The sequence below is a fragment of the Sturnus vulgaris genome, chromosome W, assembly GCF_052056855.1.
Source record: "Sturnus vulgaris isolate bStuVul1 chromosome W, bStuVul1.hap1, whole genome shotgun sequence".
Classification (NCBI taxonomy): Eukaryota; Metazoa; Chordata; class Aves; order Passeriformes; family Sturnidae; genus Sturnus; species Sturnus vulgaris.
This window is the reverse complement of record NC_142282.1, coordinates 28,750,010-28,769,676: the sequence shown is the minus strand read 5'-3', so window position 1 is coordinate 28,769,676 and position 19,667 is coordinate 28,750,010. Positions and strand designations below refer to the sequence as shown.

The 19,667-nt window shown below is 45.6% G+C and overlaps 1 protein-coding gene and 1 pseudogene across 1 annotated transcript; one reads left to right on the top strand and one right to left on the bottom strand.

The window, feature by feature from the left end:
• The first annotated feature begins 1,682 nt into the window (after positions 1 to 1,682).
• Positions 1,683 to 10,108, top strand: LOC148220090 (uncharacterized). The gene is made up of 2 exons (XM_088155774.1): positions 1,683 to 3,442; positions 10,084 to 10,108. The coding sequence occupies exons 1-2, from the start codon at positions 1,683 to 1,685 to the stop codon at positions 10,106 to 10,108; spliced, it is 1,785 nt and encodes a 594-aa protein (XP_088011900.1).
• Positions 10,109 to 11,819: 1,711 nt separating this feature from the next.
• Positions 11,820 to 19,667, bottom strand: part of LOC148220089 (uncharacterized) — a 57,233-nt pseudogene continuing 49,385 nt past the window's right edge.

Genomic DNA, 19,667 nt, shown 5'->3' with positions numbered 1-19,667 from the left:
GGAATGGTTGTCTCAGGCTCAGTCCTGGCAAATCCATATGGGATGAGTTAAAACTCATGCCAACGACCAGGTTTACAAACCTATTGGAAGAAAAAAGTGGATCAACTGACAAAAATAAGGAAAATAGAAATTGATCAGTTAGAAGACCCACAACATTGGTGTTGATTAGGTGAGTGGTTACTCTGTAAATTAGGGCATAGCGGACAAGAAGCTCTATTTTTTGCAAAACAAAGCAGAGGCTGGCCATTGACCAGGAAGATGTTTACAGCTATCCTCACACAGTGTCCCTAGTGCCACCTGAGACTTGAACAAAACCATCTAGACCTGGCACCGCCCTTGAATACCAAAAATAACAAAGCACTCTGGTCGACTTGGGAAATAGATTATATTGGACCTCTAAAAACATCTAACAATTACAAGTACATACTAGCAGGTGTGGAAGTGGTATCTGGACTATTAGTTGCCACTAAAAGCAGGCATCCTGATGCAAAAAGTATTTCAGGACTCAGTGACTGGTTTGCCAGTCTCCCTGTTCCAGACTCTATACAAACTGACAATGGATGACGCTTCATGAGTGCGATGGTACAAGACTGGGCCAAAAGGGAAAGTATTAAATGGGATTTCCATACACCTTATTATCCTCAAGCAATAGGATGGTGGAACGTGCCAATTATTTGTTGAAACACTATCTTAGACCACACAAATATGGACGGGATAAAGGGTTACCCTATATGCTTTACCAGATAAATACTTTATATGGACCAATTGGCAGTCGCTTTTCATGAGCTTTCCTGAGCATTATGTCTTTTGAAACAGCTCCAAATTATAAAGTTGAAACTTTTCAGAATAATTAAAGATGGGCCAACCAGTCATGGTAAAGCGACCTGTCCTAGGGTGATGTTATGGTGTTTGTATCTCCAATTGTGTCTTCTGTTTATGTTTGGTATTATGTCCTGTGCTTTCAGGACTGACTCTGAAAGTGAAGGTTTGTTTTGTCTTGTTATCATCTGGCTCACCTCCCATCATGGTCTGTGTTTAGGGGAGGATTAGCTCTGCTTGCTGCTTGACTTAGCTCTGCTTTCTGCTAGCTTAGCTTTGCTCGCTTCTGCCTCTTTTTTTCTTTCCTTTGCTTTGCTTTGCCCTTGCTTTTGCTTATTAGTTAGTTCAGCAAGGCAGTCCAACTTTTTCCCTGGACTGTTTCCCCCCCAAGATACCATCTGAACCTGTTCCAGACAGGGACCTGGGAAACACCAAGAAACACCGGGAGTCTGCATTCTGTGACCTGCAGCAGTCATCCCCAGCGCCGGAGACTGATAACTGAGCGACCACTCGCCGGAGAGACTTTCTGAGTTTGTCATCCATTCAGAACGGTGAAAGAGTTTTTTGTCATCTGGTGTTGTTCATTTCTTTTTTGTGCTGGGGAGTGTTTCGCTTGTTAAATAAACAGTTTTTTTTTCCACTCCTCTCTCAGGAAATTCTTCCCGAACCCGGTGGTGGTGGGGGGAGGAGTCGTGGGGGTTTGCTTTCTGGGGGCTCCTTCTGGAGGTTTTCCCCCAAATTTGCCCTAAACCAGGACAAATATTTTGGTGCCCAACGGGGGGCTTGAGAAAGTGGAAGAAAACCCTGTCCTAATAATAATTTGGTTCCAATTACTTTGTGTTGGTATAGAGCAGTTATTGGCTATGTTGTTGGAATTCATGTCTTTTGGTGTGGAGGCCTGCATGTGTTTCTGGTCCCCAGGGTTTTTTGAGGTGTTAATACCTCTATGGTCCCTAGGTTTATTTTCTTATCCAGAAATAGCTCCGGTATTGTCCCTAATGCGTAGTTTCTGCAGCAGAGGGGCACTGACCAGAATATCCATCGGGCTGGGCTTGGTTGTAATGGCCTGCAGGAGGTTTATAAAGGTGCTGGAGTCTGTTCCAGGAATGTATGGTTCATGGTTATGGTTGTGCACCCAGTTTTTTAGAGGAGAAGCAGGGGATGAGACTTTTCAGCCTTTGTTTTCCTTCTTCTCCTCTGAATTTGTTACATCCCTATTAGAGAATGTTCATTTTCCCCTGAATGTTAAAGAGACCATCTTTCTGGTGTTTAATATGGTAAGCTTTCTCTATACAGTCTGCAGTTTCTCTAGAATGAGAGCTGAGATTTCTAGAGGGACTGATGAGACCCCTGACCCCAGAGTAGAGCCAGGCATGAGAAATCCTGAGTGGTCTGGGAAATGGGAGGATATGGGCCAAATCTTAAAGGAATTTTCTGACCCTACATCCTGGGATTTTCCATGTGAAGAAATTCAGAACCCAGCTGAGGTGGCAAAGTACCTGAAAGAGAAGTGCCATGATAATTCTAAGGAGAAAAAGATCATTGCAGTGAGCTGGGCCCTGGCATATGCTTATCGCACCCTGCTAGATACTGTAGGGCAGCAGATAGAGGAAGGAGGACAGGCAGATAAATCAGCCACTATCCCAGTCACTCAGGCTGCAGCCAACACCCCAGGCTCGAGGCCAGCAACTAAACCAGACAGTGAGCCTAAGCCAGCAGCTAAACCAGTCAGTAAACCTCAACCAATGGCTGTTGCTACTAGCACAAGAAGTGGAAAGTGCACAGACAAGACCGATCGACCAGCGGATGACGATGATGATGATGATGATGATGATGATGCAGGAGAAGGACCCTCAACGCCTCCTGACATAAAACCAGGAGTCAAAGCAACTGGTACAAGATCAGAGGCCAATATTGAGTCTTTTTCCCTAAAGGACCTCCGTGGCCTAAGAAAGGATTACACCCGACGACCTGATGAGTCTATAATTAGTTGGTTGGTCTGTCTCTGGGATGCTGCAGGTGAGGCTACAATTCTGGATGGCACTGAAGCCAGGCATTTGGGATCCCTGTCACATTATCCTGTCATTGAGCAAGGAGTGATGAGGGGGCCTAACCCTCACAGCCTCTGGGCACGGGTCCTGGACAGTGTAGCACAAAGATACCTGTGTGCAGACGATCTTTATATGCAGCAGACCCAGTGGAAGACTACAGAACAAGGGATCCAACGCCTGAGAGAAATGTCAGTGGCAGAGATTATCTTCTCAGATGACATAACAACTAGGAATCCAGACTTGGCACCGTGTACATGTGTGATGTGGCAAAAACTTGTACGGCTTGGGTCCCATGAATATGCTTCTGCTTTAGCAATAATGAAGCGGGATGAGAGGGATGAGACCATGCTCAATATGGCGAAGAAGCTCCGAGCATATGCAGATGCCGTGCATGGCCCAACACATGCCAGGATAGCAGCAGTGGAAACACGTCTGCAGAAATTAGAAGACAAGATAGAGGAGAATCATAAGAGACTCAGGGAGGAGATTAAAGAGGACCTTCTCCAAATCTCAGCAGTACAAATTAGAGGCCCTGGTATCCAACGCAGACGTTCCCCTGATGGGGAGAGAAGGTACACCCCACGAGCTGAGCTGTGGTTCTTCCTGCGTGATTGTGGAGAAAACACGAGGAGATGGGATGGAAAATCTACTGCTGCTCTGGCACAACGGGTGCATGAATTGAAGGAAGGCAAGACTCAAAGAGGAAGTTCCACCAAAAGGAGAGCAGCTCCAGTTGCTTGTAGCCAAGCTGCCAAGTATGATGATGATGACGACATGTCCGATCCCCTTGAAGGAACCTCTAAGACATATGTCCAAGGAAAGAAGGATAAACAGGCTTAGAGGGGCCCTGCCTCTAGCCAGGGAGAGGCGAGGGAAAATCGTGTTTTCTGGACTGTGTGGATTCGTTGGCGTGGCACATCGGAACCACAAAAGTATAAAGCTTTGGTTGATACTGGTGCCCAATGCACATTAGTCCCATCAAGATATGTGGGGGCAGAAGCCGTCTCTATCGCTGGCGTGACAGGTGGATCACAGGACTTTACCTTGGTGGAAGCTGATGTGAGCTTGACTGGACATGAGTGGAAAAAACATCCTATTGTGACTGGCCCAGAGGCCCCATGCATTTTGGGCATAGATTACCTCCGAAGGGGGTATTTTAAAGACCCAAAAGGATTCAGGTGGGCATTTGGGATAGCAGCTGTGGTGACAGAGGGCATCCAGCAATTGAACACCTTGCCTGGACTGTCCGAGAATCCAACTACAGTAGGACTTTTGAAGGGAGAAGAGCAAAAGGTACCAATTTCCACTTCAACAGTGCATCGTCGACAATACAGAACAACTCGAGATGCTGTGGTTCCCATCCATAAGATGACTCGAGAGCTGGAGAGCCAAGGGGTGGTCAGCAAAACCCACTCACCCTTCAACAGCCCCATCTGGCCTGTGCGTAAATCTGAAGGAGAATGGAGACTGACAGTGGACTACCGTGCATTGAATGAAGTGACTCCACCACTGAGTGCTGCCGTGCCGGACATGCTGGAACTCCAGTACGAGCTGGAGTCCAAGGCAGCAAAGTGGTACGCCACTATCGATATTGCCAATGCATTTTTCTCCATTCCTCTGGCAGCAGAATGCAGGCCTCAGTTCGCCTTTACATGGAGGGGAGTGCAGTATACCTGGAACCGACTGCCCCAGGGGTGGAAGCACAGTCCTACCATCTGTCATGGACTGATCCAGACTACACTAGAGGTGTAGAGGTCTAGAGGTGAGGCTCCAGAACATTTACAATATATTGATGATATCATTGTGTGGGGGAACACAGCAGCAGAAGTGTTTGAGAAAGGAGATAAAATCATCCGAATCCTCCTGGAAGCTGCCTTTGCCATCAAGAAGAGTAAAGTTAAGGGACCTGCTTAAGAGATCCAGTTCCTGGGAGTGAAGTGACAAGATGGACGGCGTCAGATTCCTACTGATGTCATCAACAAAATCACAGCTATGTCCCCACCAACCAACAAGAAGGAGACACAAGCTTTCTTAGGCGCCATAGGTTTTTGGAGAATACACATTCCTGAGTACAGTCAGATCGTGAGCCCTCTTTACCTGGTTACCCGCAAGAAGAACAATTTCCATTGGGGCCCTGAGCAGCAACAAGCTTTTGCCCAGATAAAGCAGGAAATTGCTCATGCAGTAGCCCTTGGCCCAGTCAGGAGGGGACCAGATGTGAAGAACGTGCTTTACTCTGCAGCCGGGAGCCATGGTTTGTCCTGGAGCCTGTGGCAGAAGGTGCCTGATGAGACTCAGGGCCGACCATTAGGATTTTGGAGTCGGAGCTACAGAGGGTCTGAAGCTAACTACCCCCCAACAGAGAAGGAAATCTTGGCTGCCTACGAAGGAGTCCAAGCCGCCTCGGAGGTGATTGGTACAGAAGCACAACTCCTCCTGGCACCCTGACTACCAGTGCTGGGGTGGATGTTCAGAGGAAAGGTTCCCTCCATCCACCATGCCGCCAGTGCTACATGGAGCAAGTGGATTGCCCTCATCACACAGCGCGCCCAGATTGGAAAACTGAATCGCCCTGGGATTTTGGAAGTAATTACAAATTGGCCCAAAGGTGAAAGTTTTGGTATCACAGATGAGGAACAAGAAACAGTGACCTGGGCTGAAGAAGCTCCACCATATAACCAACTGCCAGCAGAGGAACCACGCTATGCTCTATTCACCGACGGTTCCTGTCGCATTGTGGGGATGAATCGGAGGTGGAAAGCAGCCGTATGGAGCCCCACACGACGGGTCCCAGAGGCCACTGAAGGAGAGGGTGGATCCAGTCAACTTGCTGAACTCAAAGCGGTTCAACTGGCCTTAGACATTGCAGAAAGAGAGAAGTGGCCAAAGCTTTATCTCTACACTGATTCATGGATGGTAGCCAATGCTCTGTGGGGATGGCTGAAGAGATGGAAAGAGGCTAACTGGCAGCGTAGAGGAAAACGAATCTGGGATGCCGAAGAGTGGAAAGACATTGCTACCCGGTTAGAGAAACTACCTGTGAAGGTTCGCCATGTAGATGCCCATGTTCCCAGAAGTAGAGCTAATGAAGAGCAGCAAAACAATCAGCAGGTAGATCAGGCTGCAAAGATAGGGGTGTCGAAGATAGACCTTGATTGGGAACACAAGGGAGAGTTGTTCCTAGCACGATGGGCCCATGATGCCTCAGGCCACCAGGGCAGAGACGCCACCTATAAGTGGGCACGAGACTGAGGGGTGGATCTAACCATGGACAGTATTTCTCAAGTTATCCATGACTGTGAGACGTGCGCTGCCATCAAACAGGCCAAGCGGGTGAAGCCCCTATGGTATGGTGGGCAGTGGTCCAAGTACAACTATGGGGATGCCTGGCAGATTGATTACATCACACTGCCCCAGACACGCCAAGGCAAGTACTATGTGCTCACCATGGTAGAAGCCACCACGGGATGGTTGGAAACCTACCCCGTGTCTCATGCTACAGCCCGTAACACCATCCTGGGCCTTGAAAAGCAGGTCCTTTGGAGGCATGGTACCCCTGAGAGGATTGAGTCAGACAATGCGACTCATTTCAAGAACAGCCTTATCAACACCTGGGCTAGGGAACATGGCATTGAGTGGGTGTACCATATCCCCTACCATGCACCAGCTGCAGGGAAAGTGGAAAGGTACAATGGACTGTTAAAAACCACCTTGAGAGCATTGGGTGGGGGATCTTTCAAAAACTGGGAGCAGCATTTAGCAAAGGCCACTTGGTTAGTTAACACCCGAGGTTCCACCAACCGAGCAGGTCCTGCCCAGTCTGAGTCCCTGAATATAGTAGACGGAGATTAAGTCCCAGTGACACATGTCAGAGGTTTGTTAGGGAAGGCAGTTTGGATCAATTCTGCCTCGAGTACAGACAAACCCATTCGTGGGATTGTCTTTGCTCAAGGACCAGGTTGTACATGGTGGATAATGCAGAGAGATGGAACAACACGATGTGTACCTCAGGGAGATTTGATTGTGGGGTGAGGCAGCATGAGACAGAAGGAAATGTGTAAGTGTCGAAGGTTTGAGCAAGTGACATGGAAGGAAATGTGTTTGAGTAAGTGAAAGATGGACATTTTTACTTGATGGAGTTTTTACATGCTGTTTAGTATGTTCACGATATGGAGATAAGGGGTGGAATGTCCTAGGGTGATGTTATGGTGTTTGTATCTCCAATCGTGTGTTCTGTTTATGTTTGGTATTATGTCCTGTGCTTTCAGGACTGAATCTGAAAGTGAAGGTTTGTTTTGTCTTGTTATCAGCCGGCTCACCTCCCATCATGGTCTGTGTTTAGGGGAGGATTAGCTCTGCTTGCTGCTTGACTTAGCTCTGCTTTCTGCTAGCTTAGCTTTGCTCGCTTCTGCCTCTTTTTTTCTTTCCTTTGCTTTGCTTTGCCCTTGCTTTTGCTTATTAGTTAGTTCAGCAAGGCAGTCCAACTTTTTCCCTGGACTGTTTCCCCCCCCGGATACCATCTGAACCTGTTCCAGACGGGGACCTGGGAAACACCAAGAAACACCGGGAGTCTGCATTCTGTGACCTGCAGCAGTCATCCCCAGCGCCGGAGACTGATAAGTGTGCGACCACTCGCCAGAGAGACTTTCTGAGTTTGTCATCCCTTCAGAACGGTGGAAGAGTTTTTTTTCAGCTGGTGTTGTTTTTTCTGTGCTGGGGAGTGTTTCGCTCGTTTAGTAAACAGGTTTTTTTTTCCACTCTTCTCTGAGGAAATTCTACCCGAACCGGGTGGTGGGGAGGATGAGTCGTGGGGTTTGCTGTCTGGGGCCTCCTTCTGGAGGTTTTCCCCCAAATTTGCCCTAAACCAGGACACTCGTCTAGACAGCTGATTGGTCTGGCTTTAACACCGCCCAGTTCACTGACCAGTGATACATATGCATTTAGGGCTGAATGAAATTGGCTGAGGATCCCTGTATAGATTTGAATCCAATCTATTCTTGTTCACCCAAGGATTTGTTTACTTCTAGGCTGGTTGAGTTTAGGGGACAGCTTCAGACCAGCTGCACTGTGGCAAGTTGACAGAGTTACAAATATATGTGTGAAGAATACAGAGAACATAGAAAAAAAGGCAAAACCCAAACAGCATCAGCAGCAGTTGGTTCCAGGTGTACTGGATGCCTCTCTAGGTGAAGGCCAACTGTGGCCTGCACTCTGCTGTTAGAGGAATGGAGAAAAAGGCATTAGTCATGTCAATAGTGGCACCATTTGACTGCCTTGGACTCCAGTTTATACTGAAGTTCCAGCATGTCCAGCACAGTGACTGAGTGGCGGTGTGACTTCATTCAGGCCACAATAGTTGTTGGAGTCAGTAAGTCAGGAGTCTCTCTGATTTCTTCAGAAAGAGATCAGAATGCAAGGATTGAGTTGAAACCTTTAGATGGATTGAAGTATGTTAGGCCTCTCACTTATAAGGCAGAGGTGAAGATTTAGGTTGTAACATAAGAGAGAGAAAATAAGTAAGTAAATGGAATAAGTTTTAAGTGCTTTTAGTAAGCAAAAGGTCTTAGATGCCTGAGAAGTAGTACATGTTCTAGTGAAGGTTGAAAAACATGCTAGTGTTTTCTTAGAGGCTACAAGAACCTAGCTTCAGACATAATAGAGTTAGAGTTAAGAATATTGCTTACATTTTTCAGTTAGAACAAGATAGGCCATGAACGTAGTCTATAAGTAGCCTGGCGTGCTAAGAAACCAGAATTCTAATAGGTTAAGAAGTAGTGGTCCGAGTTTGTGTCTTAGCTGGTTAGAAAGTTTCTATAAAAGAACATGCATCAGGGAGAGCTGGTGCTCTATGCCATGGCTTTATGCCATGTGCATTTTGCCATTGCATTTTGCCACTGCAGCTTTGCCATTGCTTTATGCCATTGCTTTGCCTTGCTTTGTATTTGCTTTTGAGACTGATGTGCTTCTGCAATAAATAACTTTATAGCAACTATTAGCCGCTTCGCTTTTTAAACAATAGAAGAACTAGCCCGACAGTGTGGGTGCACAGGTGGCACCCGGAGGTCCCCCGAAACCTCACATTTGGTGCCCCTTGTGAGGAGTTATTACCCTCCCAGAGGCTCCGAAACCTCACAATAGTCCACTGTCAGTCTCCACTGTCCATTAGACTTATGCACAGGCCATGTAGGACTATTGAAGGGTGAACGAGTCTTGCTGACCGCTCCCCAGTTCTCCAGTTTACAGATCATCTTATGGATGGGAATCACAGAGTCTCAGTTCACATGGTATTGCTGATGATGGACTGTTGCAGTAGCAATTGATACCTGCTGTTCTTCAACCCTCAGGAGTCCTACAGCAGAAGGGTCCTCTGAAAGACCAGGTATCATGAGACGAGTGGGAGCTTCAGACAAGCCCTGCCTTAGCCTCAGATTTTTGGCAACAGCTTCAATTTAAGAAATCACTCTGGCACACAAGGTCTAAGGATGGCAGATCAGGTCTATTATAAAATTACTTATTTATTGATCAGCCAGGAGATAACAGAAAAAGATCTTAATCAGAGTTACTTACTACACAATATAAACCAAAAAGAACTACTAGTAGATTACATAAACAGTGCATGATAGCAAGGTACCTATATAAGAGCTAGCAAAGAAATAGCATTGATTAGGAGCCAAACGTAACTTAATAATGAAATGATGATAGTGTACACAGAGTCCTTTCACTCAACCTCTGAGAAGTAACCACAAAGTAGACGTCCCTGCTTTGGAGAGAAACTCCACACATTTCCAGGGTATGTGCAGGAGATTTCTGCTTTGTGAAAGCTTGGTGTAGCTTTTACAGTTTCTAAAGTGAGGTGTCTGTCAGTGAGAAATCCAGCTTATCTTTCCAGATCTCACTTCCATAGCAAGATGTTTATTGGCAGCTGGAGGCATTAATTCCATGGTGCCGAAATAACTCACTAAAAGACAGCTTGTCCTGTTTGAGTTATTTCACCAGTTAACAAGCAACAAATAAGCTCTTGTGGGGGCAAAATGCCCTGCTACACCAGGCAAGGTATTCAACTGTCTAGTGTCTTCTGTCTCAACAGCAATCCCAAAAGCCCACCAATGTCCTTTTGGGTCTTTGAAATACCTGCTCCTGAACTAATCTATGCCAATGATACATGGGGTCTCTGGACCAGTCATGATGGATTGTTTTTTCCACTTCTTCCCAGTCAAGCTCACTTCAGCTTCCAGTAGAGTCGACTACTGAGACCCCTCTGTCACCCCAGCAATGAAAACAGGTTCTGCCCTCACATGTCCCAATGGTATCAGGGTACATTGTGCACCAGTGTCAACCAAAGCTTTGAATTTTTGTGTTTCTGATGTGCCAGGCCATCGGATCCACACAGTCCAAAAGACCTGATTTTCCCTGGCCTCTACCTGGCTAGAGGCAAGGCTGCTCCAGTTCTGGCTATTGTTCCCTCCCCAGGCATACATTCTGGAGGTCCCTTCGAGGGGATCATACATGTCATCCTTCCTTCTGGAGGATGCTTCATGGTTTTCCAAGGGCCTTGCTGCAGCTGGAGGTCTTCCTGGCAAAGGTGTCTTTCCTTCACCCTTGTTCAGAGTCATGTCCAGATGTGGAGGGAGCAGGGCCCCTCACAAGGCTTCTTTGGAGAGCTATCCCCTAGATAAGAATTGCTTAGTCATGATGACTAGGCTGAGACCCTTCTCCTCACTTCGGACCCTGCTTTATCTCCTTGTAAAACTATTGGTCATATTTCCTTAACCCCAAACCATTGGTCACTCTGTCAAGCCACACTTTCCCTATAAAAACCCCTGCTTTCACCCAGTTCAGCGGAATGCCGCTGTCCCTGGACTCTCCTTCGCAGAAGAAGACAATAAAGAACTCTGTGGAACCTCTACACAGTGCTGCCCCGTCTCTCATCTCTGCGTCAGCCGAGGTGCCTTGCAAGCCAAGCTGAAATCACTTAGAGCTGAAATCACTATAAGAGCTGATCGCCTGAATTCCAGGCCTTGCTTGCATATTGGTACCTTTGCAGTTGAGACTGCCTAAGACTCCAGGAAAGGCTGTTCCTTGCAGGACCCCCTATTCAGGACGTCAGCGACAGCCAGGGTCTGACCGACCTCAGGCACTGGCCGCTACATCTAGAGGCTGAGGTTCTGGCCTCCTCACTATCCCCTGGTCAATACCCACATCCCTCAACAAAGATCCCAAGTGCCTCACTTCAGTACTGTCCAAAATAGTTCTGTCACCTGCAGTATCCCAGACTCAGATCAACCAGCTCAATATGGATTTGTATGCTCATTGGGTGAGGTATTTCGGCAGGTTGTGTAGACTTTCTAAGGATAGGGATTTGGTGATTATTTCTGACTGATTCCTCTGCTGGCTCTGAAGGTCCTGCCTCCCCATTGTCATCCACCAGGCAAACAGATTTGGTGTTGTATTTCCTCCTTTGGACAGGGGCAACTGCTATTGGCTCAGGCTGCCCATCTGGTTTAACTGCAGCCTGAGTGACTGTGGTGTCTGTAGATTTGTTCTCCTTCCCCTCCGGCTGTAGGTGCTGCTGTACAATATCGAGCAGTGTGCAATAAGCATTAGCCAAGGCCCAGCACAGTGCAATAAGCTGCTCCTCTCTTGAACTGCCACTGCAATTTTCTTTCAAATATTCTGCTACCTTAGCAAGGTTCTGTATTTGTTCAGGGGGGAACTTCCAAACTATTGGAGCAGAATACTTCTTCAAAATCTGGCCCATATCCTCCCACATTCCATGCCAGTCAGGATTTCCCACCCCTTGGTCAGATCTCTGGTCAACCTCCCTGGAAATCTCAGCCCTGACTCTAAATGTGTTGTAGACTGTATGAAGGACACATAGCAGAACTAGCAATAGGAATATTGGTGTCCTTAACATCCAGAGGGAATTTAACATTCTCAAAATGTGATGTATCAGACCTGAAAGGGGAGAAAGAGTGAAAAGCTGGGAAAAATCATCCTCTCCTGTTCCCCCAACAGGCTAGATGTGATTATTAAAAAATCCCCAGAAGTAGCAGCCCAGTCCAGGACAGGCAAACAGCAGCAAATACAAATACCAAACAATCTTCATTGTCTCTGATGGTATCTTTATATAAACTGATATCACAGAGTGTATCAACAAAGCAAACTTGGTTCCTCTGTCTGATCTGAAAAAGAGAACCATAATGGGCAAATGGTTACACACATTCAGACACATATACAAGGTTAGGTGCCACACCTCCATCTCAAGTAGCATGGTGACCAGGGAGTTCTGTACCCAATATATAAATGTTTCAGTCAAAATTGTTATTTTTTCACTTTCTGTCTCAAGCTCCTTTAGTTGGTCACGAGTTCTCAGACCTTTATAAGTTTCAGTCCATTTGCATGCAGGAGTCAACTGTCCAATTAATAGTCTCAAATAGGGAAGTTTAATCCTCCTTGCTTGCTCGTGTGTCCTCCCTCCTCTTTTCACGTTGTCTATGCTTAGGACTTGAAGTTTAAAGGTACTGTCCTTGAGTCCCTAGCTGCAAGCAGACTGTTTTGTCTTCATCACCCAAGCACAACAGAAAAGCACATCCAAGCAGAAAAGAACAGAAAACTTAAAACTTAAATGTATCAATTTCTCCCCTTTAGAGGCTCGACAAGGCTTCTACCTTGTCGAGTCTCTATTCTAAATATTACTGACAAGTATTTAATGACAAATAAGTATCTAATAATGAGAAATATCTAACATTAGATAAGTATCTAATACTGAATATACAATAAACCTACACTTAATAACAATAAACATCTAAACATTTAACAAGAATAGTATTCTACACAATCAACTATTATATAAAAGTCTATCAATTAGACACAGAAGAGGAATCACTTAAAATATTATTTCCATCAGTTTTTCTTGTTACAATTATTCGGGAGCAGAAGCTTTCTTAATTCTGGAGTAGTGAATCCAGGGTCCTCTGCCAGCAACTTTGACTGCGGTGAAAGTAGTCAGCAGGACATTAAATGGTCCTTTCCACTTGGCTTGCAGAGGATCACTGTCCCACCACTTCACATAGACCCAGTCTCCAGGCTGGAAAGGATGTGCTGGTGTGTCCAGTCCTATGGGTCTGGACAACACGATGTAACTCAGTTTGTGCAAGGTGGAACTTAAAGCCATTAAGTAACACTGTAGATCACGTTTCCCCTTCATATGAATTTCACCTGGAACGTGCGGGATTTGATATGGTCTACCATACAGTATTTCATAGGGACTAATGTTATCCCTTCGTCTGGGTTGTATATGGATTCTCAACAAAGCTATAGGTAGGGCCTGAACCCATGTCATAGATGTTTCCTGGCAAATTTTACTAATTTGTCTTTTAAGAGTTCCATTCATAGGTTCAATTCTACCACTCGCTTGAGGTCTATAGGACGTATTCAGATCCCAAATAATTCCCAAAACCCGGACTAACTTCTTTAACCACTGTAGCTACAAAGTGTGGTTCCCTATTTGATGACATTCCCAAGGGAACCCCAAACCTCGGAATTATATGATTGAGCAAGACTTCCACTACCTCCTTGGCTGTGTTAGTGCGACAGGGGTAAGCTTCCGGCCATCCACTGAAGGTGTCAACTAATACCAGAATGTACCAGTGTCATGGGGTACAATGCAAAAATGTGTATTCTATCACCATCTGCTGAAATGTGAGAGGGGTGGTGATCCTTATCTCTGTGGGAGATCTCCTCTGCTGATGTGCCATCTGATAAAATCAGGGGGATGATCATCGTTATCTTTTCACAACCCATCCTTCCTCCAGAAGATATCTTCTGTTAATGGGCCATTAAGTCCTATTGTATGACTGATAAGATTATATCATTCCATTGGGAGATGCTCCAGCCAGGGGCAGGAGCCAAGCCTTTCCTACCTAGATAAAAAACTGGGGTTTGGGACGCAAAAGCAGCCCTTTCCAATGGATCCCAGAGGAAAGTCGGACCTTTTCCACATCATCGCTGGACCTTCAGAGGAAAACTGCACCTTCTACAGGAGCACTGCTTCAACAGAACCACATCTGTCATCCAGGAGGACTGCAGCCACCATTTATACGGACTGCTACCAACACCCTGACTGACAGGGTGTCAGTTTGTATTCTGACTGTCAGTGGTTTTCTTTTGTATTATTGCATGCATTTTTTTTGTTTCTTTTTTTTTTTTTCCCCTATTAATTTGTATTACTGACTTGGAGTCTCTCACTGGTTTTGCTTTCAAACCAATACAACCGGTATCCTTCTTTGCATGGTAACTCCGCAAAATCTATTTGCCAGTAATCCCCAGGAAGATCCCCTGCCTTTGTTACTCCTAACATAACTCTTTTCCTTGTGTCAGGGTTGTTCTTACAACAAATTTTGCATTTACTTACTACTGATTGTATAATATCAGTCATTCTCTTTTCTATTACTACCTTTTTTAGATGTTTCAAAAGGTTTTCAACCCCAAAATGTGTGGTTTCATGTTCTCTTTGTACTAACTCCTGTAGGATCAGGGGTGGGACTACCACCTGGTTTGTCGGTGTAACAGCCCATCCACTCTCTGTAATTTCAGCTTTGAGAAATTGAATTAGTTTGTGGTCCCCTTAGTCATATTTTGGGGTGTACCCAACAAATCGTACTCTTTCTGATGAACCACTGCAAGAATACCTTTTTCTGCAATCCTTCTTGCCATTTTATCAGCAAAACAGTTTCCCAATTCTGGAGTGGATTTTCCATTTTGGTGACCTCTACAATAACAGCTATTTTTTCAGGTTTTTTAATGCTCTCTAAGAGGGCAAGGATTTGCTCAGCATGCTTGATTTGATTACCTTGAGAGTTCAAGAGTCCTCTTTCCTTCCAGATGGCTCCATGGGCGTGGGCAACACTAAATGCATGCTTCAAGTCAGTCCATATATTTACCTTTTTTCCCTCGCTCAGGTCTAAGGCTCTTGTCAATGCAATCAGTTCAGCCTTCTGTGATGACACATCTGCTGACAGGGCTTTTGCCTCAACTACCTTGTCCTGTGTGGTCACTGCATAGCCTGTCATCCTTTTGCCACTTTTCATAAAACTGGTTCCATTGGTAAAAAGCTCCCAATTTGGATTCTCCATGGGCACATCTTTCAGATCTGGTCGGCTGGAATAGACCTCTTCAATTATTTGCAAGCAGTCATACTCTGGCTCATTGTCAATTGAGATGGAGGACAGAAACATGGCACGGTAAACAACAGAAGTAGTTTTCAGGGTAACATCATCCTGTTCTAATAGCAGAGATTGGTATTTCAGCATCCGGTTGCCAGACAGCCAATGTCCCCCCTTCTGCTCGAGGACAGTTGCTACTGCATGGGGTACAAACACTACAATGTGTCCCCCAAGCGTGAGTTTTCGGGCCTCCTGGATCAAAATGACAGTGGCTGCCACGGCCTTTAGGCATCCTGGCCAACCTTGGGCAACACTGTCTAGCTGTTTGGAAAAATAGGCCACAGCTCTCTGCTGGTTCCCAAGACGCTGTGCTAGTACCCCCAGATCCATACTCTGTCTCTCATATGTAAAAAGTTCAAAAGGTTTAGTTAGGTCTGGCAGTCCCATTGCTGGAGCTGGCATTAGAGAGTATTTCAGCTGTTTAAAAGCTGCTCTAGCATGTTCAGTCCATGGGATAATTCCTTTCTTGGCTGCTTTTAATGCCCCATATAGGGGTTTTACCAGTAGTCCATAATTTGCTATCCACAAACGACACCAACCTACCATTCCCCGGAAAGCTTGCATCTCTCTTACAGTATGGGGTTCTGGGAGTCGACAGATGGCTTATTTTCTTTCCTTGCTAAGCTGTCGGTGTCCACGGAAGATCTCAAGTCCCAAATAGACTACTGCTTCTTTAGCAATCTGTATTCTGTCTTTAGAGACTCTGTATCCACTCAGTCCCAAGAAATTTAATAAACTTACAGTGAATCGTATGCAGTCCTCTCTGGTTCTGGCTGCAATCAAGGTATCATCCACATATTGAAGAATAACTCCCTCTGTCTCTTGTCTTTTCCAATCTTCCAATTCCTTTGCTAGTTGGTTTCCAAATATGGTAGGGCAGTTCTTGAAACCTTGGGGTAAAACTCTCCAGGTAAGTTGACATTTCCTCCCTGTCTCGGGATTGTCCCACTCAAAAAGCAAAAAGGTCTTGACTGTTTTTATGCACAGGAATGCAGAAAAAGGCATCCTTCAGCTCTATAACAGTAAACCACCCTAATTCGTCTGTCAGTGTGGTCAAGAGAGTGTAGGGATTGGCTACTACTGGGTGTATATCCTCTGTAATTTTGTTGATTGCTCTTAAATCTTTTACTAATCAGTAACTCTTACGGTCTGCTTTCTTGACAGCTAAAATGGGGGTATTGAATTTAGACTCACATTGTACAAACAAACCATGTTGTAGAAATTTTTCACTTATAGGTACCAATCCCTTACGATTCTCTAATTTTAAAGGGTATTGTTTTTGCCTTACCGGTGTGGTTCCTGGTTTGAATCCAATACTCACTGGTTCTGCCCGTTTGGATCTTCCTGGGATATCACTGGTCCACACTACTGGATCTACCACATTTTCAACTTCAGCGGGGATTTCACTGCATTTTTCCTGTATAAAAAGTGCAGCAACTTGGTCAAATTTAGATTCAGGAATTATAACTTCTACACCCTTTCCCTTTTTGAATTTGATCTCTGCTTCCAATTTTTCTAGTAGGTCCCTGCCCAGCAATGGTTTTGGGGAATTAGGCATGTAAAGGAATTGATGAGTTACCCAATGCTGCCTCAATTTGAATTTTAAAGGTTGGAAATAAGGCCATGTTTCACTTACCCCAGTCGCCCCAACAACATGTACAGTGTCGTGACTCAGTTTCCCTTCTAAGGTATTTAATACAGAATATGCTGCTCCTGTATCTACCAAAAACTCGATGTCATCTTTCCCCAGCTTAGTTATAGCCAAGGGCTCTGCTGGGGGAATAGCCCTCGGTCTCCATCACTCGGAGCCTGAGCCACTTGAGGTCTGTACTTTTGGAAGCTGGGGAACTGAGGATTTTTCTTTTAACTCTGGACAGTCCTTTTTCCAATGTCCCCACTTTCTACAGTATGCACACTGGTCCTTCTCCGTAGGGGAAGTTTCTTTGGGTGACTTTTCCTGAGTTGCCTTCTTACTGGGTTGGGATTTAATGGATTTAACTCTTTCAGTTGAACCTCTATCTCAAAATACTTTCCAGGCAACCTCTAGCTGTCTCTCCATATCTCCGACCCCCTCTATCTTCTGAAGCTTCCTTCTTATATCATTTGAGGCCTGACCCATAAAGAACAAAACGAAATGTGCTTTACCATCAGCTGATTCAGGGTCTAGGTCAGTATATTTGATAGCAGCTTCTCTTAACCTGTTCAAAAAATCAGATGGTGATTGGTCATAATTTTGTCTTACTTCATAAAGCTTTGACCAATTTATAGCTTTAGGTACTCCATGTTTTAACCCATATACTACAAGACTTTGATATCGTTTTAGCCTTGCCATATGTTCTGGTATATTTGGATCCCACCCAGGATTCTCAAGTGGAAATATCTGAGTGACAGTACTTTGAAGCAATCCACTGACTATGTTCCCCTCCACAGAGGTTGTGATGGCTTTATTAACCATTTGTCTCTCAGTGGGATCGAGTAATGTATCAAACATGGAGTTCAAGTCTTCCCAGTCAGGGTTTTGTGAGTTAATAGCCTGTTCCACCAATTTTGCCACTTTATTTGGGTTCTCTTTATATTTTCCTATGGTAGTTTTCCACTGTTCGAACTCTATAAGGGAGTATGGTACTTTCACGTATACTGGCCCCTGATTACCAACTGCCTGTCACAAAGGGGCTTGCAAAACTGGTTCCCTGTCTCTCTCCCTTTTTGATCTAGTGTGGTGAGCAATTGGGCTACGCTCTCTGAGGGCTTTTTTTGCTATCTTTCCCCTTCTCAGTCTGTTTAAGGCAGCAATAATCTCGTCCATTTCCTCATCCTCCTCTTCCTCATCAGAATCATTTGAGTAAGAGCTGTCTGTCTCTGTAGTAGCCAAGAGTTGGTCTCGGCTAGTCCCAATCCTAGAAAGCTTCATACAAGACCTGTTGCGACTCCGCTGCCGGGCTGTGTGTATGCGATCTTTGGTGATGTCACCTTCCGAGGCAGATTCTTGACCTTCGGCTTTGCCATGGTATCTCACAGGCCTGAGAACGGAGGGGACACCGCTCCCCACATGGGAGGTTCCCTCTCCGCCTTCCCTATAAAAGGCCCTGCCCCCCAGCCTCTCCTCTCGGGCTGCTGCCGGAGGCGGCGGGGGCAGTGTCCATTGCTGCCAAAGCCTGCCTTCCTCCTTCACTGACTGGGGCCCCGCCTGAGCTGTGGTTCTCCTTGCCCCCCTTTGCCACGGTGCCGGAGGAGGGGCCGGGCCCTGGCCTGAAGCTGCGCCCCGGCCTGAGCCTGCGGCCTGGCCCTAGCCCGCGTCCTGGCCTGGGTCCCCGCCCCGCACGGCCAGAACCGATCCTGTCCTCATGGCAGGAGCAAGCAGGTCTGTCTCCGCCTCCTCTGGGTTTTTATATATACTACTGAAAGGTAGCTCTTTCTTTTTATCTTTTAAGACTAATATATGTTCTTTCTTCTTATCTTAGTCCTGTTCACATGCTAATACCATAAAAGTCGGGCATACTCTAATTCTTCAAAGAATCGTGTATTCGGGATATTAAACTTGATATTAATTTTCGATCTAAAATCCCAAATTTAGGCCACGTTTCTCTATTATCTAGTTCATATGTTGGCCATATTTTCTCTGAGAGTCTAATAAGTTTAGGTTTTGAAAGTATAGACTCTTCCCTGATTAGATTAGTCCAATTTTTCAATATTAACGCCAAAGGGCTATCCCTTGGAAAACTACCATTATCATGTTCACCAGAAAATACACACCCCATTCTGATGCCCAAGAATAAAGAGTAAGAGACACAAACAGAGACTCGGGATTAGAACTCACAACCCTCACAGCCACAGCATAGAAACTAATCAGCTGTGCTATCTTTTGGCTTTAGGTCAGTGGTGCTGCAATTTAAACCTGCTCTTTAAGAAGATGGATAAAGAGCAAAACAATTCTACTTGGAACTCTAAGGTTCCCCAAAACAAATTTACAATTTACAAAATTATAATCCACAAACACTCCTAGCACCTAACCCAGATGCTAAAAAGAATACCCTTTTTATTTGGTCACTCATGTGCCTCTGTTCCCGAGGTTCTTGCCTCTGATACCTCTGGACCTCTGCCGGGCCTTTCTGGGGCTTCAGTCCAGGGGGTTTTCCAGATGCCTTCCCTGTCCCATCTGGGTCGCCAGCTCTGATGCTTTGAGGAGCTGGAACAGAGGCTACACACAGAGTTGAGTCCCCTCAAAAAGGGGTATTTATTGAGAGGTCTGGGAAAGGCCTGCAAAAGCCACACCCTAGCAGTATGAGTGCTACAGTTGTGACCCCTGCCTGGATGGCTCCAAGATGGAAGCAAAGGAGGAGTTGGTCACAAGTTCTCACACCTGTATAGGTTTCAGTCCATTTGCATGCAGGAGTCAACTGTCCAATTAATAGTCTCAAATAGGGAAGTTTAATCCTCCTTGCTTGCTTGTGTGTCCTCCCTCCTCTTTTCACGTTGTCTATGCTTAGGGCTTGAAGTTTAAAGATACTGTCCTTGAGTCCTTAGCTGCAATCGGACTGTTTTGTCTTCATCACCCAAGCACAACAGAAAAGCA

Excerpts from the sequence above, each read along its gene's own strand:
- LOC148220090 (XM_088155774.1), top strand. The coding sequence starts at position 1,683 with ATGTTGTTGGAATTCATGTCTTTTGGTGTGGAGGCCTGCATGTGTTTC. Across the intron at positions 3,443-10,083 it reads TCCCCTGATGGGGAGAGAAG|TCAAGCTCACTTCAGCTTCC; the intron begins GTACACCCCACG and ends ACTTCTTCCCAG.